Source organism: Ciconia boyciana, chromosome 1 (assembly GCF_034638445.1).
Source record: "Ciconia boyciana chromosome 1, ASM3463844v1, whole genome shotgun sequence".
Taxonomy (NCBI): domain Eukaryota; kingdom Metazoa; phylum Chordata; class Aves; order Ciconiiformes; family Ciconiidae; genus Ciconia; species Ciconia boyciana.
In genome coordinates, this window is record NC_132934.1 from 219,814,441 (window position 1) to 219,842,040 (window position 27,600).

The 27,600-nt window shown below is 55.7% G+C and overlaps 1 protein-coding gene across 1 annotated transcript; it reads right to left on the minus strand.

Annotated features, from left to right (window-relative positions):
- Positions 1 to 1,924: 1,924 nt before the first annotated feature.
- On the minus strand, positions 1,925 to 27,247 carry LOC140650928 (olfactory receptor 52K2-like). The gene is made up of 4 exons (XM_072859854.1): positions 26,278 to 27,247; positions 9,726 to 10,024; positions 9,397 to 9,657; positions 1,925 to 2,116 (listed from the first exon to the last, which is right to left on the minus strand). The coding sequence occupies exons 1-4, from the start codon at positions 27,245 to 27,247 to the stop codon at positions 1,925 to 1,927; spliced, it is 1,722 nt and encodes a 573-aa protein (XP_072715955.1).
- Positions 27,248 to 27,600: the final 353 nt, after the last annotated feature.

A 27,600-nucleotide genomic window follows, 5' to 3' on the forward strand; every position in this document is an offset into this window, starting at 1 on the left:
TGTCTGGACCAGGGTGGGATCTCGTGCAGTCAAGGGCAGGGCTGCTCAAAGCTGAGATGCCTTCTGCAGCCAGGTCAGCAGTGAGCTGTCACTTAATCAAACAAGCCTTTGCTTCTCGAGCATCACCAGGAGAGTTTTTGGGGTTGGGTGTAACTGGATAACGCACCGTTAATGTATCCCTGTGTAAACAGGAGTAGCTCCCGGGGGCCCTGCAGTCTAGACTCTCCCTGTTCTTGCAGTTTGCTTTTGCTGCTGCCTCTGAGGCACTCCTAAACATGAGTGCTGTTGAAATCAGCACTCCTGCCTGATCTGGTCTCCTGGGGGAAGAGTGGCTTACCCTTCCTGCTAGACAGAGAGGAGCGGTGGTTAGAGAGGTGCTGGAGTGGGGGGTGAGAGTTGCACTGAATGCTGATGCTCCTTTTGGGGGGTGGGAGGGAGGCCTCGGGAGCCACCATCTCTCTCCCGTACGCAATTTGTCCTTCACCGCTGCCCTGGCTATTGCTTGCCTGGCCTTTGGGCTGTCTCCTGCTGCCTGTACTGGTCTGACAGACACTTATTTCTTTAAAGACCAACCAGATACTCCTGTTGGTGTTTCCTTAATCCCCCAACGGCTATCTCTAGCCAGGGAATCGCTCTGTCATTGCTTGAGTGGGGTCAGTTTTGCTCCTTTTCTGAAATAGGTTTCTGTTACCTCTGCTGTGGTTGGGCTGAAGCAACGCTAAACAGACTGTTTCCCTCTTGAACATCTCCCCACTTGACAGCAAGGTGCTGCTGCTCTCTAGGAAATAGCTCTGAGCTACAAAGAGGAGAGAAAAAATGCTAGAGACCCAGACTGGTGGCGACTTGACTGTGTGTGGTTCCTGGAGCAGAATGAGGGAAGCCGATGGGTTCACAGTGGTAACGTGCTGAGCGCAGGCTGCCCGATGGGGTCCGTGGGAGATCCTGAGCAAAGAGACAGGCTGAGGCCCTTCCCTTCAGCCTCGTGCACTCTGTAGCTGGGGTCCTCTCCAGACAGCCCGCGCTCGCTGCCCTTTTGTCCTATTAAAGCTGAAGTGAAGGTGGCGAGACCACCTACGCGTCTTGCCCTGAGGGTGAGAGCAAGGCAGGGATCAATGCCTGCCTTGGCCCAAAGCGCTCCTGTGGAGCGACTGTCCGTGTCGACAGAGAGGCAGCCTGGAAGAGGAGCGTGCCTCTTGCTGACAATGGGGCACTGCAACCCAAAGGTTAAAATCCATGCGAGTCGGACCAAAAGTCAGCCTGACGGACAGTGAGGACAGGAGCCTGGGCTGTGCTCCCAGCTCGCTCTTTAGCTAACGGCCCTTGAGTGCACAAGCAGCTCTCCCGGCTGAATCCCAAACAGTGGCACCGAAGCTGGGCACGTTCCTCAGGCTGGTGTCAATCTGATCTTCATGTAGCCTCCAGCAGCGGTCCAGCCCCCCCCCAGGAAGGCGGGAGTTATCCCATCTCCAGCTGTGTGGGGCACGTTCGTGGGAGGTGTAGGCTTGAACTTCATTGCATCTGGGCAAGCGTAACACCAAGACCTCCCACCTCCACGGTAGTTTCTGTAAGTGTCCAGCTGTCCGTCCGCAGCGGCAGCACCTTTAACGCGCTGGGGGTGCAGGTGGCTCTGGCCCCTGTGCTTGGTGCTGGCTGTGGGCGCTGAGCCTGTCCTGCAAGCAAGGACGGGATCGGTGCTTCGCTGTGGTGTTGGGCCCGGGGTGGCTGCCGGAGAGCTCTTGATTTAGCAAAGTCCGGGCCTGTGCAGACCTTTCTTGGTGAGAAACTTACCCAGGAGCTCTGTTGCTGGGACTTAATGAATTTAAGTCCAGGAGGGTGCATGTTTGCTGATTTAAGAGGGCCGTCCAGCCACCGTTCACGCTGGCATCCCTGCGCTGCTGTAGCCGTCATCCAGCTGTGCTTCTTGTCAGTCCAAGAAGGAATCGCTTTTATTGCTGTGGACTGTGCTGCCTTGCGACTGCTCATGCCAACAGATGGGAGGCGGTGGGTAGGAGCGGCTGAGGAACGGACCATCCTTCCGTAACAGCAGGAGTTTGGACTGGCTTAAGCTGATTTTGAGGCTGCAGCCGTGGCCCTGCCCATGGTCGTGCATAAGGATCTGTGCCAGAGCAGTGAGCATGGGTCACGCCTACGCCAGGCTGCTGCCCTCGCCACCCTCCGTTCCTCGTCCGAGTTGTTTCTGTGTTCTCTCCAGCCGCCTTCTGCAGAAAGACTCCAGCATTCATGTTTTTAACCCTGGCTTCTTTACCACACCGGCTGGAGAGACTTTGTCAGGTTTTTCTCCCTAAAGCCTGTAGCATTGAGCACCTTTGTTCATTTCTCTGCTGCTCCTAACGCAGGATCCTGTGTTGTAGCTTTAACTCATTCATGGGGAAATTATCCCAGAGTTAGAAAACTGCTTAGTAGCCTACCTTTTCTGGTTTTCAAGATGTATCTAGAGCATTCATCCTACCTAATCCCATACCACAACTTCCATGGGATACTCTGCTGGCATCTGTTCCGTGGTGTTCGGCAGCAAGAGGGGATGGGCTGGAGGTTTGGCGGTGCAGAAGGTAAAGCTGGTGGGGTATCTGGGAGACGGGGCCCATCCCCTGCAGTCACAGGGAGAGCTGGCACACACGTGCTTCCTCAGCACGGCGTGTGCCATCTTAAAGCTGCCTTTGTCTGGGTTATTTTTGTCCTCCCTACTTTCACCGCGAGGCTGATCCAGGCTCTCAGTGTCTAGTAGACAGCCTGGAGCCAAAAGGAGTGTTCTATTCACAGCAAATTTATTCATGCTTTTCCCCCCCCCCGGGTGCACTGCTCAGGTGTGTATTTTGTCCCACAGCTTTTTGATTCGCATCTCCTGGATGGGATTTTGTGGTGTGATTTGTTACTCAGAAAAGCTGAGCGTGCAGAAGCCGTGCACGGTGTGCGTGGGCCATGCACGCCGCTTGGTGAGAGCACACGTGTGCCAGTGGCGAGCGGTGTGTGCCAAGCCGCTTCCGCAGCTGTGGCCAGCGACTCCGCACTCGTGGCAGGGTATGTGCTCGCTGGCGCGGGCACGACCCACTCGCTGTCGAACCGCAGCACGGCGTGGCCGCAGGAACGTGTGCTCGGAGCCAGGACCCAGGTGATTTCTGAGAGCTGCTCATTGAACCTGCTCGTCAAAGCCTCTGGTGAAGGATGCTCCGTGACTTCCTTGCTTCTAGCGTTTCATTACTGTCACTCAGAGTTCCCCTAATTCCTGGCTGAATTATCGATGCTGCAAACTAAGCTCCTCATCCTTCCTTTGGTAGTCACAGAGAGAAACAAATCCCCGCTCTTTAGAAAAGCCTTTTACCTCCTGATAACAGCGGTGTGTTTACCCTTCCAGCTCCCTGTTCGTTCAAGAAAACAAACCCAGTCTCTTCTTTTCACATGTCATTATTTTCCTATTGATCTGGTTCATATGGATTATTTCCATTTCTGTCTGAGACCACAGTGCCCAAACCCCGGTGCGGTACTTGGCTGAGACCACATCAGTATCAAGCAGAGCTGAATAACAACACCCGTGTCTTGTGTGCGATGCTGCTGTTACTGAGCTTCAGAATTAGACGGGTCTGTTCTGGTACCGGCACTGTATTGCCGGCTCATCGGGGCTGTGGTCCGCTCCAAGCCCAGCTCCGTCCTTACCACCCCGCTGCTTACCCAGGGACTTCTCGCTTTGGAAACCACGCTCTGGTTTTCCCCGTGAAGTGTGGAACTTTCCACTGGTTTTGGCTGAATTTCACATTGTGGATTTGGGGTTCTGTCCCACTGTCAAGGTGACTTGAGCTCCCCTCCCGTTCCCGGGGTGAGTGCAGCCCTCCTGGGCTGGCTCTTGGCCCCGGGTTTTACTCCATCACTGAGTCGTTTTGGGCTCGGCCCAGGAAGGCTGTAAGAGCTCTGACTCTGAGCCACTCAGAGCTGTAAGAGCTCTGTCTTTTTTCATTTTCTTTTTGCCTCTGTGTGTGTTTGAGTGGATGCTTCTTAATTTATGGCAGTAAAGTGTAGCTGAGATTAACTCTGCAGCCGCAATGCAGCAGCAAAACAAGGAGCTCGTCTTTCCCCCCAAAGTTCTTTCCTATTTTCCTATTTTCAAAACTACAATTTTTAATGTATCACTTACTTTCTGTAGAAAGTGTCCTCCAAACTTTTTGTAGACACTGTTGAGAAATATCAGATGGCAAACACAGAGAAGTACTTGCGGGCTCCCCCCGTTTCTGCCCAGAACTCATTTGTGCTCCATAAAAAATGAGACATTGATGCTGGGGGAAGATGCTAATTCCCTGGAGTTCTTGCATTGCCTAGGATTGTTTTTTTCCACCAGCACTGAAGTCAAACTCAGTAACAAGCATAAAATATTGCTGTGCAGCAATTTCTGTTTAATATTCATTTTGCAGCTCAGTCAGCTCCTGTTCTCTGTTGCTTCCCATACAACCCTCGTCCCCACCGCGTAGCAATGCCATGCAGGTGTTTAGATATCTAACTTCTCACTAATTTCAGCCCAGGTTTAGATGCCTAGCAGAAATAAAATGATGGAGGGCTTGTAATAGCTTTTATGAGACTAAGTGAGATAGCTGGGAGGGAAGGAGGAGAAACAGCAGCCGTGGGCACAGCGTCCTTTCTTTGGGTTGTTCCTGGGCTCTTTGTGAATATCTCAACAAACCCCGGCTGTCGTGTAAATGAAATAATAGACATAAACGGTTTCTGAATTGCTTCAACATCTGAGAGACATGTGAAAGATTCCTCCCCAGCCTCCAGTGCATCCCCAGTCCCAGACCAGCAGCCTGAGCCCAGAGGGCTGCGGTGGTGGTGGAGGGCACTTTGCTGGGAGCGTGGCTGACTCAGCCCTCACCCAGAGCTGCGCTGCAGTGGAAGGACAGCCGAGGGAATGGGTGGTGCTTGCCAGTTTTGAATCCAGGACTTGCAGAAGATAGGACTGGATGGAACCTGGGGAAACCAACTAGTGCATCCCCTTCCCAAGGCAGGATCTTCTCACCCTGAGCAATTTCTGATGGGTGCCAATCTGACCTGATCTGAAATCCTCCGGTGATGTAGGTTCCCCAACCGCAGTACTCAAAGGCTGTCTTACTGCTGGAAAGCCCTTTCTAAAGCCTAAGCTAAACCTCCCTTGGGAGCGGTGAGCAGAGGCTTGTTTTCAAGGAGAGCATGGGCTCCTTGCTGTCTCCACAGGGACCTCAGGACGTGCTGCCTGATTGCCTTGGTCAATGCCCTGTAACAGGTAGGGTTGAGGATGGGAGGGCGGGAGGGATAGTTGGCACTCAGCAAGTTGTGCGTGTCCTGTGAGACTGCCCGGCCAGTGCAGTGCGTGATGGAGAAGGCAAGGCAGGAGATAAGGAAGAAATTTTTTATGATGAGGGAGGTGGCCCAGGTTGCCCAGAGAGGTGGTAGATGGCCCATCCCTGGAAACATTCAAGGCCAGGTTGGACGGGGCTCTGAGCAACCTGATCTAGTGGAAGATGTCCCTGCTCGTGGCAGGGGGGTTGGACTGGGTGGTCTTTAAAAGGTGCCTTCCAACCCAACGCGTTCTGTGACTCTGTACGTGGTGAGAACTGCCAGCAGCTGGGGGCTGCAGGTGTGGGGAGCTCTGCTGCCCGGGCTGCTGGAGCCAGGGCTGCGTGGCTGAAGCCAGTGTACAAGGCTGGGATGCAGGTGGCATCCAGTGTGATGAAGAAAGCCCCCAGCACCGTGCCCGTAGTGCTCTTCTGGGGTGTGCTGCCGCAGGCCGGCTGTGCCAGGGCTGTGTACTCACGGGCACAAAGGTGGATCGCACTGGAGTGGCAGAGAGTTTGGAGGCTGTGGTACAAGCCACAGATCAAGACTACCAAGGTTAGACAGGCCGGCAGCTCTGTGGACGCGATGTCCACGTGGTGTGGTGGTTTGCAGATTGCCCTGTCCCCGTCCGTTGCAGGATGGAGGAGACCAGGATGAGCGTCGGGCAAGTGAGCGGCATCTGTGCCAGGCAGCGGGGTGAGAACCGAATGCTGGCGTGGCAGCAAGAACCAGGCAGCGCCTGGGGCAGAACAGTATCGGCCCCCCCGAGCCCCAGGGCAGAGGGAAGTGGAGCTGGAACACCCATGGGGAGCCCGGGTTTTTCGCCATCCCAATTGCGTGGATAACCATCCCAAGTGCAAAGAAAGGAAGGAAGGGCAGAGCCTGAGGTTCCTGGAGCACAGGAGTCCCAGAGGATGAATCTGGTGTTGCTCCCAAGGGAGGTTTAGCTTAGGCTTTAGGAAAAGCTTTCCAGCAGTAAGACAGCCTTTGAGTACTGCGGTTGGGGAACCTACATCACCGGAGGATTTCGGATCAGGTCAGATTGGCACCCATCAGAAATTGCTCAGCTGCCTGGCTTTGCAGCCCTCCCATGCGCTGGCTGAGCAGCCCAGCGCCGCGCAGGGACCGGGGGACGTTTGCCTCAACAGCCAAAGTGCTGTGCCAAGACTGTGACTGCAAAATGAGGGGTAGCTTTGCAGAGAAATTACGCTGAGATGGCTGGGTCTGACAGAAGCTTTATCTTTCTCTCTGCTCAGATTGAAGAGCTATTGCTGTGCAGCCTGGGCTGTGGACTGAGAGCGTGGGCTCCCTGCGAGATCAAACACGGCCATCGAGGCCACGGCAGCCCGTTACGTTACGGTTTGTTCCTTGGGCAACAGGCCCAGTCTGAGACGCTCTCCCCGCATACCTCGCTAGGCAGGCGGGAGGATTGCTGCGATCAGCGCCGAGCTGCCTGGGATTCGTACCCTTCTTCATGCACGTCCTGCGGGGCTGATCTCGGAACGTCCGAATCACGGAGCTGCAAGTCCGAGCATGTGCCGAGAGCAGCTTTCTGCCCGGCTGTACCAACGCGGTGTGTGCCAGTGTTCCGTGCAATAAGGACAGCTGCTCGCTGCTGTTACGTACGTTGTCTACTTCAATACACCGCATCATGTTGTAGGGGGTTGTGGTGTTTGGTTTTGGTTTTTTTGGGTTTGTTTTTTTTTTTTTTTTTTTTTTCAGAGGTCATCGTTGAAATTGGACAGATGCCCTACGGCCCTGTGGATGTCTGGGGCTGTGTGTTACCTTGTGACTGTAGGCAAGTTTTTTGTGATATTGATTTTTAAATTTTTTAGATTAAAAATACCAAAGCTTTTTTTTTCTTTTTTTTTTTTTTCCCAAAAGGAAAAACCACGCACGCCAAGAATTCACGGGTTTTCACAGTTGCGAAGAGAAAGCTCTGTGTATCCATGGCTGGATCCTAGCGCTGACTTTCAGCCTGAGGCACCCCTTGCCCTGCAAGGCTGAGACTCCTGGCGTAAGGTGGTACCCAGCATGGATAACTGCTGAACTTGATCCCGAAGCACTGGCCTGTCCGAGACGGTAACTCGGTGCCCCGTGACGTGTCAGCCAAGGGACCCAGCGAGGCTGCGAGAACAGCCGGGTGCTTCTCTACACTGGGAAACTTTACAGAGTTAAAATCGCTAATACCTGACCAGAAATACCACGTTTCTGGACGAGACCTCCCAGCTCTCTGTAATCCCCCAGGTGTTCCTCCGAGCACCCTGAGCCTCTGCCTGGCAGAAGCTCTTGTGCTCCTCAGCCCTGCTCCCCTCCTTCCCAGGCGCTGGAGACGTGACTAGCCGGTGTGGTTGCTTTTGCATGGTTTCCTTCAGAGGTGATACGGTGCAGGAGAGAGAGATGTTTTCTCCTGTCTGATGGGTACCTACGGGGACTGACTTCCATGCACATGTGTGAATATTTCAGTCCTTGGCCACTCTTCTGAAAAACAAGGGAAGAGGAGAAACTGGGTCTGATCCAAGACTGGACCAGAGATCTAGGATAGATCCAGGATCTTGCAGAGATCTCCCTCTTGGCCAGCTGCAGTGGGCAAAAGTACATCTTTTTGGCTTTGAACTACACCCAATGCTTGTATATTTACCACTGATTCAAACCTTAGATGCTCTATGTAAGGAGAACTTCGCATAAGCCACGCCACGCATTTTGTTCTTTGCCTGCTGCAGGTTTTTGCCGGAATTACCATGTTAACTCATGTTATTTCTGCAGCACTGCTTATCTGATGGTCCCTTAAGAGAATGAAGCAATTCCTGGGTAAGAGGGGTAGGTGGTCTGGTGCAACCATGGATTCAATAAACCCACGAGCTGGTGACTGCCAGGACCTGGGAGGGTATGGAGTGGGGCAGTGGCATCCGGTGTCTCACACCCTTACTCTTACTTTTCCCCCTATGCATTTGCTGCTGTCCGCTCTCGGAGCTGAGGCACCGGGTGGACCTTTGGTTTGACCCAGTTTGGTGTTTTCAGAAGACAGGAGGATGCAGCCATACCGGGGCAAGCGGGGGTCCCCCCAGAAAGGTCCCCCCATGGACGTGCAGCAGTTCCAGGTTGAGGGAAGGGCGCTGCAGCAGCCGAGGGGTGTTGGGTGCTGGCTGGTTGGGCCTCCCACTCGCTGTCTCTGCATCTTCCAGGCTCCTTCTAATTTTCCTGAGCAAGGAAACTTGAGAGAAGAGCCTTCTGGTGAGCTTCCCCGCTTGATACGAGAGCAATATTTTTATCCTGTACATCTGAAAGGAGCTTTCCAAGCACCACGCGTTGCTGGGGATCTTCTCGCTCTTGTGCGTTGAGTAACTCTGGATGGGGTGTGTGGGGATCAGATGCTTAGATCTACCAACCAGGAGAACACCTACGAGTGGGATATAGTCCCTTCTCCAGTTAGGTCCAGAAGGGCCTTCACGAACGAGGGATGTCAGTCTTGCTGATCTCTCACATGCTTGGGTCAACTGGCAAGATCTCCGGCAGGGACAACTGGGAAGAGGCAGGCTATCTTAATTGCAGCATGGACTGTTAACTAGTGCTGAGCTCTGGGAGAGAGAAAAGCTACAAGACACGGCATCCCAAGCCCGCGGTTCCCAGATGCTGTGTCACCTCTGTCAGGCTGATTTCAGGGAGCTTATTCTAGACCGTATCCTCTTGTCCCCATGGTCTGTGAAGGGAGCCTGTGGTTGGGCAGCCTGAATCTCTCATCTTAAACTGGTGAGCCACAGGTAGCGGTGACTGTTAGATGCTCGCAGGAGGCAGTTTGAGTGTGGAGGGGAAATTCGGAGGCTTAACAGTGTGTGGCTGGTCCAGAGAAGCTGGAAATTGGTGGTTTGGGCACATACAGTCTCTTTTTAATGCTCTCCTTTTCCTTTGACTTGCCCTGGTAATTAACTCTTGTCGCATGTCATCAAACTCTCTTCTGCCTGACAGAGGGCATTCAGAGCTCCATTTCCATGGTGATGGGCAGGATGTTGTGTGTCTGCACAGAGAGGTGTTGACTCCACTTGCTTGTGGCTGCTGCCTTAAAGGGGATTGACACCGAACCTCTTTTTTCAGGAGTTTTAGGAGGTGCTCCCTGATCTCTTTGGTCCTCACACCGTAGATGATAGGGTTGATGCCACATGGCAGCAGCAGGTATGTGACACTGATCAGGTTGTGCACGTCCTCAGAGACAGACTTCCCCGTGTGACAGACTGTCGAGGAAGACAAGTCAGTCACCGGGATGACCACGAGGCGAGTCGCACTTGTGTGGCAAGCTTTGCGCTGCATTTCCCAGGTGCAATTTTCAGGGCTGTATGGATTATCCTGCAGTAGGATGTCAGGAGGAAGCCTAAATTGAAGATGATTGCGATGGCTCTCATGGCCAGACCTACCATCTTGTTCCTGGAGGTGTCCCCACGGGACAGGCTCACCAGGGCCATCTGCTCACAAAGTGCTTGATGACGTTCGAGTGGCACAGGTGCACCTCGGATGCCAGGATCATCACAGCAGATCTGGGCCACGCAGCCCCCCCACGAGATGTGGCTGAGATGAAAGAGGAAACCCAGCAGCATCTTGGGCACAAATGTGCTGGAGCTGCAGAGAGGGACCGTCAGGAGCAGAGTGATCAGCGAGTACATGGGGGAACGGAGGTCTTCCTCCACTCCCACGGTGTAGGTGGGGATGGAGTTTGCTGTGATGAACAGAAGGTACAGGAAGAAAAAAGGGGTGAGGAGGAACAGTCTGTGCTTGTGCACCCCAAGGAATCCAGCCAGGAGGGATCTGGCCTGGGACGTGCTGGCTGACCCCGTCTGGTTCCCCCCGCCATCCCAGAGCGTCGACCTGCTGGAAGGGCTCAGCTTTCCTGTGTCTGAAAGGAGAAAGCGCAGTTTCTCCTGCTGCAGATGCAAATCTCTTCTCCCTGTGATAAAACGCTTTTTACGCTGGACAGGCCCATGGAAACTGTGAACTTGTAAGCAGTGAGACCGAGAGAAGGCCTGATGGCTGGTGAGGGGCTGTGCTCACACAGCAAATGCGGCACTAACCCCCGCTGCCTGTATTTTCTCTTCAGTTCCTTTAGTAAGTGAAAGGCAGCAAAAGGCTTGAAAAATGAGCCAAAACTCTGATTATTTTTATTAAAGAAGCACCTACACACTCCAGGATTCACTGAACTCGGTCCAGCTCTACCCTGCCAGCAAGTTTATCCCCCATCGAGCAAGGCTGGGAGGAGAGAAACAGGACAGGGGAAAAAAGAGACGTGCTTGAAGTCGTGAACCCAGCCAAAGGCTGAGCCAGGTCTCCTCCATCTCACCCCTGCCGCTAAACCATCCCGCCTCTCTGTCTGGGTGATGCTCAGAGCACATTTCTCAGGAGGAAACCAAGCAGGTGACTTTCCTGCGAGCTGAAGAGCAGGTTTCAGTATGCAGACAATTTTCCATGTGCTCTCCACTCACGTTGAGTAGCTCAGGGCAGCAGGGGCTGAAAAGCTGTGCAAGTACTAGAAAAATAAACCAGGACCGGCTCCTGGACGTTACAGCTTGACTGTCCCCACTGTTAAATTGCTAGTGTGGTCACTGGTGTGGTTTAGACAAGGGACGACTACCCCAAACAATTCCTGGGCAGTTCTGGGGGCTAGCAGGGGCAGTTTCAGTGTGGAGACCTTGTTTTTGAATCTAGAAGGTTTTTAGCGTGGGGGCATAGCACGTGCATGCCAGCTGGGGGGCCACAGAAGGGTGCCTGGCACCATTTGGCTGATTGGTACAGGTGTAGAGAGAAGTCAGCACGATTCCTGAGAAGATCTGAATGCTGATGGCCTCTGATGCGGTGGGCACGAGCCCCTTTTGTTTGTTTTGGGCAGGGTGCAGCAACACTGGACAGATGAGATGAGGCCGCTCAGATGTGGGTAGCACCCAGACAAAGCATGCACATGCATGCAAGGCACAGGCCTCGATGCTGGTGCTGTTTGGTGGGGCTCTGCAAAGGATGGGTCCTCCCAGATGAGACCCAGACAGCACTTCTTGGACGTGTGCTGATCCAGAGACAGCAGTAGTTTCAGACTGAGTCCAAGATACAAACCCCTCATTTTTTTTTCCACCCGTGCACTGATGGCTGGTGCTCAATGAACCCTATTTGCATCTTCCTTCCCGCTACCATGGTCTAGGGTTGACGGGAAGTGCCCTGGTTTCTGTCCCTTAAGGTTTTCTATATGCTCAGTTCCCGATGCCTTCAGATGCCATGACTCAGGCACATGTTTTATTCAGGGTAAGGAAGCAAGCCCGCTGCTACAGTAGTGCAAGAGGAAATATTCACAGCATGTTTTTTAGCCTTGATAGAGCTAGGATGCTTTCAGAATCTTGATCAGTTGATGGAGTGGATTATCTGCCAGGCTGAGAGCTTAGACCCGGGCCCTGCCACAGCCAGTCCTCTGTGTCCTCTGGCTCTCAGGAGTCACCAGTATACCTCAGACACGTGTATATTGTCCAGGGAGCACACAGCGTGGAGCGCTCGCCCTTCTGCCTCCACCTCTCCCGTCTTCCCCTTGTTTGTGTAGCGGGGAGCTCTATCCCTGCAAACACCCCTCCGTCGGGGCTGGTGGATGGGGATGCTGCTAGCGCAGGGAGGGATCCAGGCAGGGTGCCGGAGCGGGGAGCCTTTGCCGTGAGATGTGAGTTTCTGTTTGCTCTGGAAGGATGAAAGTCTGTCTGAGTGTTGGCAAAGAATCGCTAAGCACAATTATCAACACAAGCCGTTTTAGAGCGGGGAGATGGAGATTAAATTGATTCAGGGTTGACTGAAGCGTACCAGCTTTTGGGTATTTATCTTAGCGGATCTCTTCCACTCTGCTATTTCCTTGATGAAAATATAAATCCCTGCTTTCCTACTGTGAGCTGAGCTCCAGTCCTGCCCCAGCACTGGCCAAAGTCTCCTTTCTGCGGAGAGACCGGAGCAGGAGCTGGTGCCTGGGCACGCTCCACCCCGGGATCCCTGCAGGATGGCAGCGTGGGAGCCCGAGCCTCCTGTCAGTACGAGTTAAGGGAAGGTGGTGGGTCACCACCAGCATTGTGGCATAAAACCTCCAAATGCAGCACTCCAAATGCCTTTTGGAGACCAGTTCGGTTGTTTTCCCCTTCTACTCAGCTGCTCCTGCGTCTCATTGCTCTGACAGCGAGCCCCAGCCCTCTTTCCGCCTAACAATTTGCTTGGTTTCTATCTTGCTGTCCTGGGCTTGACAGCAACCTTCATGTTACATGGCTTGTCTGCTTCCCGAGCAGCCACCGGCCGAGCAGCCCAGCCCTCTCCCTCTCTCCTTTGGCCGGAGCAAATTGAGCTCTGCCCGCGCCGTCTCGTGGGAAAGGGCTCCGTGCTCAGGTCCAGCATGGCTAGAGCAGGGGTACGGAGGAGGGAGTCCTCGGGGGTGGCCCATAGTGCAGGGTCGCTTGGTGGCCACTTTTCTGGGTGGAAAGGTGCTCGCCAGGACCGAGGCACGGCAGCAGCGAGGCATTCCCAGACCACGACCGGGAACCAGCGGTTTCACCCCCGGCAAAGCCGTTTATCGCAGGTGCTGACACAGTGCTTGGGGGTGTCTGTGAGAGCCAGGCGTCCCGGGGGAGCCCAGCTTTTAAGACATGACTCGGGCGGTGCCGGTCCCTTGAGCTCGGCAGGGAAACGTGCTCCAAGTCCCTGTGCAGCTTCCCCGCAGCCTTGACCCAGAAAGGCTCATTTTAAACATATACTCAGGGTTGTGAACATCAGCAAACTGACTAGTCAACAGTGTGTACCCACCAAAACACCCGATGGGAGAGGAACATCATTGCGATTTCCCTTGGGAGAGGAGCGGAGAGGTGTCCCAGGGCTGGGGAGTCCGACACGGGCACAGGCACCTTCATCTGAAACGGGAGGTGATGGTGCAGAGCGGGAGCTGCTTGAGGGACACCCTCAAGGGCCACAACCCTGCACCACCAAGGGTACTGGGACCCCCAAAAAGCCATTCTTGGCAAAAATATGCAGAGAAGGTGAAGGAGGAGAAAACATATGGAGGAGGAGATGATGAATGTGCACACCAAAAGAGCAGGGCAGAGGCCAGGGAAGAGGAGAAATGAAGGGCAATGAGAAAGGCGTCTCCAAGATTTAGGATTTAGACCCAAACCCAGCTCCCTCAGGGCACCCCAAATCCCTGCCAGCCTGGGACTTCTGCTCACACACGGCCATGCCCCAGAGCCCCAGGGTGCACCCCATAAACGGGGAAGGAGCAGTTAATGGGGACTCTGCCAACGCACAGCCAGAGGCTAAAGATAGAGCTCGTGCCCGTCAGCTCGGTTTCACAGGAGGCAGGTTTCTGGCAAGGAAACCGGCTGTTTTTTCCTGCAGGATTAGATGTTCCTCCACTGAAGTGCGTGGGCTTTGCCGCAGGTGGATTTCTCCACGGTTTCTGACAGTGCTGCAAGAGCTATAAACCTTGCTCTGTGAGGGACGAGCAGGGAGCGTCGGGGGATGCGGTGGCTCATGAGTCACTCGCAGTGCTCAAGGCAGCGTTATTAATTGGGAGGCCTTGAGGCTTCTTGCAGCAAGGACTTCCAGCAATTGCTTCTTCCTCCACTTCTATTAAAGATTTTGTTGGCAATCTGGATGTCCGTATGAGGTCTGGAAATTTCCCTCCTCCAGGTCCCCTGTGATAAATCCCCGTCCTCCCAGCCTTGGGCTGTCAGCAGGTTTCATCAGCCCCTGCAATCTGTGATAAGGTCATTAACGACCACGTCAAACGAGCCCCAGGATGCCCACTCCTGAGCTCCCTGGGGCTGGTACGTCCCTTGTCGGTGCTGCCTGATACCGTCTCTCCTGGTCCTCACCCCTCTGCCAGTTCCTCAGCCGGTTGTCATCTCCTCCCTTGAGCTGTCCTGGGGGCATCCGCTGCTTTACTGGGGTCTGGGCTGGCCTGTTCCCATGGCCAGGAATTACCGGAGTCAGCTGGTCTGACACCCCCCTCCCCTTTGGGTCCACCCTGGATGTGTTTTACCCCATTTCCACTCAAGTCTAGTTATTCTTGTCTTCAAGCCAGCAGTCATTTACTGGATGAGTCACGGAGGAGCACGACTTGGGCAAAAATAAAATCCTGGTTTGGCAGGGGATTTATAAGCGTGTCCCCCCCCCATTATCCAATAGAGGATAGTTAGGGAGTAGTCAGTATGAATGTTAATTGTGACATTAATAAAATTAGAAAGAAAAAGCCAAAGTCTTTAGGAAAGATTCCTGACTGCAGAGTGAAGGCTGAGGAAAAAAAACCCCAACCAAATACATTGTGAAAATATGTTCAAATTAATATAAACCAAAGCAAATACTCTCACTAAGTGATGGATGTGGTAAAATTGCTGGTAATGCTGCAGAGAAAAGGGAGGCGTTTGGTTGAGCGCTGTGTTTGAAGAGAAGCCAGCCATTGCCCCAGCATCACAGGCAGATTAAGAAGCACCTTTAGATCCTTGGGGGACAAAGTGTCTGATCATCTGCTGTGGGTAATGGTTCGGAATGGTTTCGAACTGACTGTCTGACCTCCTTCATATTTGAATTGGATGAGGGGGATCTGGCCCAAAATCTGGGAGCTGGGACGTGCTGGTGTTTCGCCAGTCCTGGATAACCGGGTTTCCCTCCCTGGCAAGAGACTGCCATCAGGGTCACGCTGCAGAGACCAGAAGGTCACCGATGCCAGGCGGTGTGGCCAGCTGGTGAGTACGTTGTGTTAAACAAACTCCAAAGGCAGGTCATTTGGGAGAGGTGCCTGTTTAGACATCACATCGTAAGGTGTCGGACCAGCACAGGGACACGTTCTCGCCCGGCTGCACGCCCTGTGAACTGGATCTGTCGCTGGCAGCACGAGGAGCGTCCGGCTGGGATCTCAAGAGAAGACCAGCAGTGCATGATGCGAGCCAGGAAAGGGACAAAAGTCATCAGGGGTCTAGAAAAGGTGGCCAGAAGGAAAGGCTGAAGGATCCAGTGACATTTAGCATAGATAAGATGGAGGTAAGATACAGAGGCACTGAGCCAGTGGCCTTCCAAGGTCCGTTCCAGCCCATTTTTTGGGATGCGCGCAGGCAGTCGTGCAAGCCAGGCTTGGGACTCAGGACTCCTCCTGGCCCAGGAGGAGTGGGTGCTGGGGTTCCTGAGCCCGATGAATGGGGTCTGTCAGCCAGCCGCACCCTAAACACAGACCGGAGGGAAAGGGCATCTCAGCCCCCTGCGCAGAGAAACCCTTCCCACGCAGGCACCCTGCCTGCCCTGCCCCCTGCTCGCCCCGAGGCCGCCGCTCGCCCGGGCTGCAGGGCCCCGGGGCTGTGATATTGGGAAGAACAAGACATCAGCAATTTCTGTTCCTGCTGCTGCTGCTCTCTCCGAGGCAGGCATACTCGTTAGCTCTCCGCTGAGGATTTCAAGAAGAGATTTATAAATACCACTCCCTTGATCTATGTGACCGCCGGGGTGACGAGATCCTGGCCGTGGACCAGCTCTGCAGAGCTCTGCGAGCATCCCGGCTGGCGGGACAGCGGGCGGCAGGCACGACGCTCCTCCGGCATGCAGCTCATCGCCCAGCTCGCTGGTCCCGGGGCGTGCAGCACCAGACGCAGCGGCTGGGTGGGATCACCCCTGTGCTCGTTGCTCTGTCCCGAAGAGAGCAATGCCGTTGTGATCGTGCCACTGCTCCCTCCCTCTCCTGCCAACATGGGGGAGAGGAGCAACCGCAAATGAGTGAAATCCCGGCAGGGCTCATGGGACAGGCTGGCAGGAGAGGGGGCAGGAGGGTGCGTGGGGAAAGGCTGCAGGACGAGCGCATGCAGATCGAATCCATACAGGAGACACTTACACAAATCCCAGCTTTGTGAGTTTGTCCATTTGCTTTGTTTTCCAGGCCTGAGTGCTGCAGTCTCACAGCCCCCTGAGAGGAGACATCAAAAAGAAGGAGCCAGCAGAGCTCGTTCCCTCTCACTGGATCCTCCTGGAGAGGTCCACCACCGCCTGGGGACGCTCAGGTGAAGAGGGACTCCTTGGCCCACAGCTCTGTTGTCCTCTGCTCTTCATCCTCTGTGCATTGTCACCACCCTCCAAAATTGCTGTTCAGCTTCATGTTGGACTTTGACAGCGTCACCCAGTGTGGGTGCCTGACTCAGGTGCTCCTTACACCCTGTTACCTCCACGGTCCTCGTGGCTTTCCTCCACGATCTTTGTCTTTGCCCCTTTGCTCGGGGTGGACATCCCGCTCCCACCAGCACCTCTGAGCGGGACCAGGCAATGCTGTGCAGGTTTCCTTGCTCCCACCATCTGATAGGGGCCACTCTGTCACCTTTAGGGGATGGCTCTTGGCTGGCACTTGAAATCTGAATCCCGTGAGCTTGCTCTGGGTTTCCATGGAAGCTGAGGCTGTTCCTGCAGCCTCTTTCTTTACATCGCTTCTTGTACTGTTTGCATTTAAGCATACGTGCTGTAGCACATAGGATCAGTAAGAGCCTTGGCAATAGGGCAGGTAGGAAAAGCACAACATGAAGCGTCTCATTCAGGTTTGCCTCCAGCGATGGGATCCATTGCAATGTGATTGTCACTGCGTGGTGGGAGCATCTAAAGCCCCGGTCACAGGCAGGGCCTTCTCGGGCTGATCCTGGCCAGACCTATAAAGACCTGGGAGCAAAGTCACCAGGAAAGGCTCCTGGACACGTAATCCTGCCCTACAGGCTATTGGCCATCTGCATGCAACGAGGATCCCCTCACCAGGCCCCGGCCGTGGTGCCAGGGTCCAGAGGCTGTTGCCACAGGCAGGTTAGACACAACCCTCCTGCTATGAAGGCCAAGAGAGTTTAATGCATGGACTTGGGTTGGAGGAGAGCTCAGGAAAACCAGTCAGATGTTCAGAGGTGTTACAGAGCAGTGCCAGAGCTGTCCATGGACAGTTCCTAGTTGTAAAGTCCAGGCTGAAGCCCTCCGTGCTGGTGCCTGATGGAGGCTTATGGTGCTGGCCGTGCACCGTGCCGTGGCAGCCCCTGGGAGCAGGGGATGCTCTCCTCTGCCCGTGTTGCGATGGTCTCGGGGAGGATCAGGTGCTTTATGCTTTCAGCCGAGGCTGGTGCTGCTTTGCACTGGGAGATGTCTCCATGGGCAGGGGCTGGGTGGGCTGTGTCCCCCTGCCTTGCTGGGCTGTGGTCCGGGAAGAGGAGGACTGTCCCTTTGCAGTGCTTTGCAGGCAGAGGGAGAGGAAGGGGAAGGACTGATAAGAAATGGGGTGGGGGAGAGACTTGGACACGGGTGGGAGCGGAATCGAGGAGGCTGTGATGAGGCAGCGGTCCCTCCTCCTGGGGAAGAGGGGCAGAGGGTGCTGGGGAGCGCGGCAGCACTGGATGGGGAGGGCTGTGGGGGCTCTTCTCTCTGCCGTTCCCCTCTGCTCCGGAGGGCACAGAGCCCCGTCCCTTGCTGGGCCTCTCCCAGGCTGTCCCGTCGGGCCATGGGTGTGCTGCAGGGTCGCCTCGTCCTTGCAGCGTAGCACAGCGCACAGGCAGGAATGACGGCAGGTTGGTGCTGTCCTCTGCCACCGCCTGCCTGTCTGTCCCTGGCCATGGCACCCAGCCTTCATGCCGCACTGCAGCCCCTGCACCCACACACGGACCAGGGCTGGGGGACACCAAAGCACAATTACCATTAGAGTGCTTAACAGCTCCTGGACAAACAGGACCCCGGTTTTCAGCTGCTGTCCCAAACCGCAGCAGGGGCTGCATGTGCCCAGGGAAGGCGGCACAGCCCTCTCGCCTGCCCGGGCGGCCAGGGCTGGTGGCTTCGGCACTGGACATGCACAGCGTTGGCAGCTCCGGCACTGGGAAGGTGGCAGGGCCGGGGGGTGGCAGGGAGGTGGTGGCGGTGCAGGGAGGTGGCAGGGGGCGGCAGGGAGGTGGTGGCGGTGCAGGGAGGTGGCAGGGGGCGGCAGGGAGGTGGTGGCGGTGCAGGGGGTGGCAGGGAGGTTGTGGCGGTGCAGGGAGGTGGCAGGGGGTGGCAGGGAGGTGGTGGCGGTGCAGGGGGTGGCAGGGAGGTGGTGGCGGTGCAGGGAGGTGGCAGGGGGCGGCAGGGAGGTGGTGGCGGTGCAGGGAGGTGGCAGGGGGCGGCAGGGAGGTGGTGGCGGTGCAGGGGGTGGCAGGGAGGTTGTGGCGGTGCAGGGAGGTGGCAGGGGGCGGCAGGGAGGTGGTGGCGGTGCAGGGGTGGCAGGGAGGTTGTGGCGGTGCAGGGAGGTGGCAGGGGGTGGCAGGGAGGTGGTGGCGGTGCAGGGGGTGGCAGGGAGGTGGTGGCGGTGCAGGGAGGTGGCAGGGGGCGGCAGGGAGGTGGTGGCGGTGCAGGGAGGTGGCAGGGGGTGGCAGGGAGGTGGTGGCGGTGCAGGGAGGTGGCACTGCTGCCTTCTGGCCAGGAGGTGCCTCCCGCGCTCCACGCTTGGTGCCATGCCCGGTGCCACAGCGGTGTCCCCAGGGCAGCCCGGCTGCCTGCTTGCTGCTCGCCCAGAGCAGAGGGAAGAGGTTTGGAGACGCATTTATTTATTTTTTCTCTTCCCAGGCAGCCTGGCAGTGCGAGCAGCAGCAGCAGGGACGGGCTGCCCTCCCTGGGCTCTGTGGTCACGAGTTAGCAGAGCAATGACCACCCTGCAGAGGCACCGGCAGCTTGGAAGGGCCAGGTCTTACTCAGGGAGGTGGTGGCATCACCCGGACGCACGCACCCTCTGCACCTGGCCCTGCACCCACGGCCCTCACTGACCCACCGGGCCAGAGCAGGCGGGTTTGGGCACCGCTCCCCTCACTGCCTCTGCAACCCCAGGGCAGGGCACGCGCTCCTGCTGCCGCTGTCCTCCCGGCTCACCCGCCAGCGGTGCGAACGCCACGGGCCTCCCGGCTCACCCGCCAGCGGTGCAAATCTGAGGGCAGGGAGGAAATCTGCTCCTGGCGCTCGGCTTTGCACAGCCCCACTGTGGGGCGGAGGAGGGCTTGGTGTCGAGGGTTGGACCCCTGCCCCTCTGCAAGAGGGGCTGACATAGTGTGTGGGGGATGTGTGACGCTGTTCCTCCGTGGGGTCCACCATCCGAGCACGGACGGGGCTTCAGGGCACCATCCCAGCAGCGCGGGTGGCTCCGACACACCCCAGGGCCACGTCACTCCAGCAGCCGTGAGCTGGATGTGTAGGACTCTGTGGGGGCCGTGGGCCTTCCATGACCTTGAGGATGCACACCAGCTCTTGTACTGCCCATTGCCAACCGGGTTCACCAGCAAATCCCCCACTCCTGGCCAGGCATCCGCTCCTGGGCTTGCATGGCTCTGGTGGGCTCAGCCCGGTGTAGCACGATGGGGCGGTTTGGGGAAGGTCACTGGCAAACTGGCCCGTGTGTGCTCTGCCAGGGGCTCAGCCCAGCTGCTCCCCGCAGCCCCACCGCGGCCGTTCACAGGCTCAGACCATCTCCGGTCTTGCCTCTCTGTTCCCCCCCAGGATAAAATGCTCTAGGGGTACCCAGGACGCCCCATTCCTGGGGTATTTTGCTCTGGGGTTGTGCCTGCGCAGGGGGATGCAGGAGAAGGGGGGTGTTTTGCAATCCAGACTCTCCCTGACTGCTGCCACACCAGTCCTGTCCCCTCACCCACCCCGGACCTGCTGGGGCTTGTCCGAGTCCACCAGCTGGGATGGGAGCAGGAGGGAGAGGTGGCCAAGGGACCTGTCACCAACGTGCTCAGCTCCTGTCACTGCCTCCATGGCCCTGAAGAAACCCACCCTGGACTGCTCCGCAGCTTGCTTTCTGCTGGGACCTGGCCTTGAACCAGCTCAGCAAAGGCCTGATGACTCTGGAGCTGATGCAAGGGAAAATGGGATGGGGGCTGTGAGACCTCCCCAGCCCAGCCCAGTTTGGCAGGTTGTCTTCTCCTGGCTGTGCTCCTGAAGGAGCTCCAGGGCGGCAGACCCCCGGAGGAGCCGGGTGCAGGGTGCAGGGTACATGGTGCAGGGTACAGGCTGCACGGTGCCCAGCACATGGTGCAGGGTGCCCGGTGCGGAGTGCTTTATGCACGGCAGGGATGCTGAGGAGGGTCCATACCCAGGGCAGTGCTCTCCTGGTGGGAGGGGACTTGGGTTTCGGGAGACAGGAGCTGAAGGGTTTGCTGGGGAGCTGCTTTCAGAGCAGCACCAAGAGCTGCCCCATGTCCCGTGCAGCCAGGAGAGCCATCAAGGCTCTCCAAGGCACCTAGCCGTGTTGCATGGCCCGAGGCGGAGCTCCCTTACACCCCCAGCACCGCCCTGAGTCACACATCGCCGGCATGGCCGCAGGTCACAAGCACCCCCAAAGCAGGGACAGTGGGGACAAATGTCAGGGCATCTCCCGGCATTTCGTGCCGGGTAAGAGGTGGCCTTGGGAAGCGGAGGCTGGAGCGCGGCTTTGTCCCCGGGACCTGATGCACTCAGCGTGAACCCCGGGGCGGGGGAACAGGCTCCTGGCTTGGGGAAGAGCCGCCGTGGGCACAGGACCCCCCAGCACCCCCCGCAGCAGGGCCGGGCACGGGATTTGGTGATGGAGCATCGCTGCACTGGCGGTGAGCCGAGGGACCCCAGGGACCGGGCCTGATCCTGCCTGCAGAAGGGCACGTGCCGTTAGCCTCAGCAGGAGACTCGTGCACTGTCCCCTTGCCATGGGCAGAGATTTTGGGCTGTGTGGCCTGTGACACGAGGCAGGAGCATCCCTCCAAGATGTCTGGGGCCCTCTGACTTATTTTCTTCCCTGGGCTTTCAAACAAGTTGAAGTTAAAAGCAAATGAACTTTGTTTGTGGTTTTTTTCCAGCAGGCTCCCTTCCTGGCAGTAGTCCAATTAGTGCTAACGAGCTGGATGGTAATTACAGCACGGGGCCACAGGAGGATTGATTGCTGGTGGCCGGGCTGGCTCGGCCCCTGGCTCCCCCCGGGCTGGCTGCTGAGGGGCCAATTAGCGGGTTTGCAACCGATGATGCTTCGCTGGGTATTTTGCATCGGTTTCTTGGCTGGAGCCAGAGCTGGTGGCCCTGGGGTGGGGTGACTGTCCCGATGTCCCCTCGGTCATCGCACTGCGGGGAAAGACCTGGCTGCAGGACCCCAATCCCTCTTCCCCCTCATTAACTCCTTCCATTAACTCCTTCCAACGCCCCCCAGCCCCTGCAAGTTCCCCAGTGCATGATGGCCCATTCCTCCCACAGCCCCCAGCTCTGCACGGGGGCACTGGTGGCACTGGGACCCCTCTGTCCCCTTGGCAGTCTGTCCCCTTTGCAGAAGGAGGGGCGTTTGGGCTGTGCCTTGCTGTCCCCTGGTGCCCACGATGGCCAGGCAGGGACTCTCCTGGGGTGTTCCGTGGGGACCCCCAAGCTCCCTCCTGGTGCCGGGCGGTTTGCTCCAGCGCCGCACGCTCGGGGCGGCTGCAGACTTCGTGCAGCTCCCCGGGGTCCGCAGGGCAGCTGCCTGGTACGAAAACTAGCACCCAAATCCAAACTTTTCAGAGGTCTGTAAAAAATCAGAGCCATCCCCCCCCAACACAGCTCCAGGGCTGGGACATTTTTAGGGGCTGAAAATGCCACGGTAAAATGAGAAAATTTGTTCCAGTGGCACCTCCAGCACCCACCGCCGGGAGCTGGAGTTCGGGTGGTGTTTCCAAAAGGGACCTTTTGTGTTGCAGATCCCAGGAAGGGTTGTATGCTACAGCCATGTAAGGAAATGCTGCTGAAGAGTGTTAATTTAGCTGGGATTAAAATACACATTTATTTTGAGAGTGGCCTGGGGCATGGGCTATAGTGGGAAGGGATGGTGCAGGCTCTGAGCTGGTGCAGGCAGGAGGCGAACGGGCAAGAAGAAAGGTGGGAGCTGGGGTCTGTGCTCAACGCGGGGCCCCACACAGCCAGGGCGGGACTTGCAAGGGGCAGTACGGGCTAAAAGCTTTTGATGTGTTTGTCCAGCTCTTTCATGCCATCCTGCAGACACCTCCACAGCACGGCCAGGGCTGGGTATCGCTGCCCAAACCCACCCACCTTTGCAGGGGCCCGTGGACGGTGCAGGTCTCCGTGCTCCCCCCCACCGTCTCCGAACAGCCCTGCCAGTGGGCACCTACCCCTGCCCAGCACTCACAGGGTTAAGCTGTTGTTTGCTTTGGACACTTCACCCGAAGGAGAGATTAAAAATTAGCAAGTGAGCTATGGCTAATAGCTGGAGGTGTCCTGAGGCTAATTACTCAGCCGCGATGCATCTATCCGTTGTTGCTCATGGCTACTTTGCAGGTAAACAAGGGAAAGTGCCTTCTTCCTTGGGGCTCCTGTAACGAGCGGTGGACAAACCTGGGACGCGCTGGGAGCAGCTCGGTGTCACAGGCTGAGCTCTGGTGACACAGACACCCTGACCACCCCGCTATCGCAGCCCCGTGCGCGGGCTGCTCGGGGGCTGTTTGCAGAGGGGACCCTGCAGCACTCGGCTGGGCCAGGCTGCAGCCCCGGGTGCAGTGGCATGGCCTTCACCGATCCCGGGCTCTGCCCGCTGGACGGGGCAGGAGGGGTCCAGCCCCGGACCCGCGCCTGGGATGGATTCAGCCCATCCCTTGGGCACCCCTTGCCCTGAGCCGCCCCGTGCCACCCACGCGAGGGCAGACCAAAGCATCTGCTTCGTTAGCAAACGGGGCTCTTGTCCACCTTCGCACAGCGGCGGGGCAAATGCTGTCCCCCAAACTCGCCAACAGCCAGGACCCCCTAAGTAGTTGGGACTTGCACAACCAGCACTGTTTTATTGCTGATTTTATGTCTGCAGTGGGCAGAGAGCAGATCCCTCGCTTCACAAAGCCCAGTCCTGCTCACAGCCAAGTCGGTGGGAGTTTTCTCAGTGAAATCATGGGTCCTGACCACTGCTGGTAGGACGCCTGCTCAGCCAGGACCAACCTTTCCATGCTTGTACTTATAAAGTACATGGAGGAGTGGCTGGTTCACCTGATAGGTGTGCGGATGGCCAGAGGGACCTGGGTGGGCTGGGGAAATGGGCCAGCAGGAACCTGGTGAAGTTCAACAAGTGCAAAGTCCTGCCCCTGGGGAGGAACAAGCCCAGGCACCAGCACAGGCTGGGGCCAGCGGCTGGAAAGCAGCTTGGCAGAGGAGGTCCTGGGGGGCACCAAGTTGACCACGAGCCAAGGTGGCCAAGGGTGTCCGCGGCTGCATGAGGAGCAGCGTGGCCAGCGGGTGGAGGGAGATGATCCTTCCCCTCTGCTCAGCACTGGGGAGGCTATACCTGGAGTGCTGGGTCCAGTGCTGGGCTCTCCAGTATGAGAGACATGGACAGACTGGAGAGAGTCCAACCAAGGGCCACAAAGATGCTGCAGGGGCTGGAGCATCTCTGCTATGAGGAAAGGCTGAGAGAGCTGGGACTGTTCAGCTTTGAGCAGAGCAGGCTCAGGGGGTCTTATTAATGTACATAAATACCCACAGGGAGGGTGCAAAGAGGCTGTAGCCAGGTTCTTTCCAGTGGTGCCCCATGCCAGTGGCTCTGGACCAAGCTCATAGTATAGTTAGGACAAGAGGAAATGGCCTCAAGTTGCACCAGGGGAGGTTTAGACTGGATATTAGGAAAAATTTCTTCACCGAAAGGGTTGCCAAGCACTGGAACAGGCTGGCAGGGAAGTGGTGGAGTCCCCACCCCTGGAGGTATTTAAAAGCCGTGTGGATGTGGTGCTTAGGGACATGGTGTAGTGGTGGGCTTGGCAGTGCTGGGTTAATGGTTGGGCTCGATGATCTCAAAAGACCTTTCCAACCTAAATGATTCTATGGTTCTATGATTCTATCTTGAGATTTTTTCCTTTTAGATATTTTGGTGGCTCAGATGAGCACTGGCAATGGTGTATGACTGGGCACAGGGGTGAAGTTTGCCATCACTCACACCGCTTGAGCATCTCTGCGTGTGGGAGCGTGGGAGGTGGCAGGCTGGGAGCTCACATGTGGTTTCTGTTGGAACTCAGGTTTTGAGTTTTTAAATTTTTATTTGTGGAAAAAACACAAATGAGCAGGAAGCGGAGACAGAAAAGATCACATTTAATTTTTAGTCCTTTGCTCTCTGACAGTCCCCCTGTCCAGAGTCATGCACTCATCTCTGGCAGTGTTCAGTGAAGGCAGAAGCGTCTCTTAAGGCATCGATTTCAAGGAGCACGTTGTACAACGTCATCACTGACAGCGGTGCTGGTCCTGAGCGGTGATAAACCCTCCGTTTGCCTTGCTGACTGAGGAAGCGATGAGAAACATAACCAGAGTTTGTAAGAACGTATATGGACGCTTTTTCATACAAGCTGGGAGCACCCTGCGCTCTGTCCTTTTCTATCAATGCACAATGCCAGAGGGCCTGGGGAGGTCGCCTGGCCCTTTCTTCTGCCCTGCAGCAGGACCAGCAAGATGCTTGTCTAAGGTTCTCGAGTGGTGGATTGCCTCCTTTCCAAGCAACCTGTTCAAGTGCTGAACACCTTCCTGGTAGACTTCTTTAAACACGCCTAACCTAAACATTCATAGCCAAGATTGATGTACAAGTTATATATACAATATACAATAGCCTGTCAGAATTCAAGGAACATCTGGACGACACTCTTAGTCATATGGTTTAGTTTTAGGCAGTCCTGCGAGGAGCAGGGAGTTGGACTCGCTGATCCTTATGGGTCCCTTCCAACTTGAGATATTCTGTGATTCTATGATTCTTCGAAGTTTTCCAGCTGACGCATATCAGTGGGACTCTGATGATTTATGTCAGTTTTAAGAGAGATTTGGATGATCTAGAAAGGGAGGAAGGAAGGAAGCAAAGATGGATGGATGCATCACATTTTACAGGAAAAATTTTCTTTTCCCTACTTCTTGAGTAGACCATCGTCTCTCCAAAGTGGGTGATACATCTCCATTCACTCTTTTCAGAATTATGAAGTAACAATGTCCTACAGTGATCTGTGATCAGTCCTGGCACCTATAACCGTAGGTTATGTCAGGAATAGGAAACAGCTTTCGCTTTAGATTTCTGAGTGATCTTCTGAGCTCAGTGTACACAGCAGCAATTGCTTCTATGCAGAGAACCATCCCCATCCTGGATTCCTCCTTTCCGACTGATTCCTGCAGCACTGGCCCTTGGTCGGCTCACGGGTCCTTGTATTGGCTTTGCTGGATTTGCAAACACCTGTAGGAGGACTTGCAACACTTCACCGTACCATGTTGCCTTTGCATCGACGTGCATGTGGTCCCGGTCAGAGTTTACAGTGGAAATGCATGAAGAGGTGTGGGAGGTGATGCCTGAGACCGCTGCAGTGAATGTCTAACTGTAGCCTTTGATTAAAGCAGACTCCTCTCCCTGGAGATCCTGGTAGCCACAACATTTCTCAGATAGATACACTGGTCTGACTTCTGATTAGAAGTGGAGAGCAGACATCTCCTGCATGGACAGGTGGAGGAGACACAGGGGGAGCCATTCCCATCCCTTGTGAGCAGGGAAGGGGTCAGAGCATCCTCTTCTCCCCTCCACATGGGACCTGAGGCACTGAGCACTGTGGTATCTTCTCACTGGTGCTTGGTGGACCGAGCTGTCCTCTCTGGCTGATGCACCTTGGTCTGTGGGGCACCTCAGCCATGTGCCACAGGGGCTGAAATGCTGCTAGTGATATCAGAGAGCTACCACGATGTAATGTCCAAGTGATATCTTGGAAAACATGAGTGCACTGGCCAAAGAGACAGTTGCCCAGCACCCATCAGGACTGGCCCATTGGTTTCAGGTGAATAAACTATTGCCGTGTCAGCAGTAGGCACCTGGTCTAGGTTCCCTTTCTAGTCTCTGGAGAGAGGTAGACATTTCCGTGGGATAATTCATTGCACCTGACTTCACACCTATGCTAGGATGGGATAAATTATTTTCTGACAGGGTCTCCCTCTCTCTCAGCATCTGACCTGTCTTTATCAGCTTGTGAGATACTGAGTCCTGCCAACTGCCCAATAGTTTGAAGATCCCTTCCTGGATCTGCTTCATCTTTATGCCGTAAATGAGGGGGTTGAGCATGGGAGGGACTGTCAAATAGAAATCAGCCACCAGGACTTGGACGTGAGGTGCCAAGCCAAAAGAGAACATCTGCAGGTACATGGAGAGTAGGCCACCTATGTAAAACAGCAGGATGATGGAAACATGGGACCCGCAGGTCCTGAGGGCCTTGAGACGTGCCTCTTGGGATGGCAGCCTCATCACAGACCTGAGGATCATACCATAGGAGAAGGTGATGAAGACAGAGTCTGTCCCCACCAATAGTGTTGCCACGATGAGGCTGTAGAGATCGCTGACAGACGGGTCGGTACAGGCCAGCTCCACCACGGCCATGTGCTCGCAGTAGGAATGAGGGATGACTCTGGTTTTGCAGTAGGGTAAGCTGGTGAGGAGGCACATTAAAGGTGTCATGACACCAGCTCCCCTGGCCAGAGACAGCAGTCCCATCTGGATGGTCCTTGAGCTTGTTAGGATGGTGGTGTATCTCAGGGGGTTGCAGATGGCTATGTACCGGTCAAAGGACATTGCCAGGAGCACCCCTGACTCCACTGCAGTGAATGTGTGGATGAAGAACATCTGGATGAAGCAGGCCTCAAAACCAATCTCCCTTGAATCCAACCAGAATACACCCAGCATTTTGGGAACTACAGCAGTTGAGAAGATGAGGTCAATGACAGCCAACATGGAAATGAAATAGTACATAGGCTCATGGAGGCTTTTGTTCAGCCTCACAGCAAGAAGGACCATGCTATTTCCCAGCAAGGTCATGATGTATGTAAAGCAGAATGGGATGGAAAACCACATGTGGAGAGCTTCCAGGCCAGGGATGCCCATCAGGAGAAAAGACGAAGAGTTGGTGTTGGATCGGTTGGCGGTTGACATGGCACAGGTGGGCCAAGCCAGATCTTTGTTCCCGACTCTAGTACCCTGTAACAGTGACAGAAAGGTTGGGATTTGGCTGCCATCTGTTTGATCATAAAACTGTGCACACTGCAGTTTTCAAGCATCACACAATTTTGTTGTTTTTATTTGGGGAAAAACTTTCAGAACCTGTTGTCTACAGTCAGGCTTTTAAACTGATGCTGTGGTCAGTGCTTTCCAGAGGACACATCACTGGAGAGTCCTGGCTGTCCTATTCCTCGCACGGGGCCACCTTCCCTTCTGCTTCTCCTTCCAGCCCCTCTGATTTACCCCTAGCTTTTGCTGTGTGCATGTCTGTCTAAAGGCTGGCACCA

What these genes read in the sequence shown, in the direction of transcription:
- LOC140650928 (XM_072859854.1), bottom strand. Translation starts at nt 27,247, where the DNA reads ATGTCAACCGCCAACCGATCCAACACCAACTCTTCGTCTTTTCTCCTG. An exon ending in TCACAAGCTGATAAAGACAG is followed by an intron (nt 10,025 to 26,277) that starts GTCAGATGCTGA and finishes TGTTCATCACAG; the next exon opens with CAAACTCCATCCCCACCTAC. An exon ending in ACACCTCCAGGAACAAGATG is followed by an intron (nt 9,658 to 9,725) that starts GTAGGTCTGGCC and finishes ATCCTACTGCAG; the next exon opens with GATAATCCATACAGCCCTGA.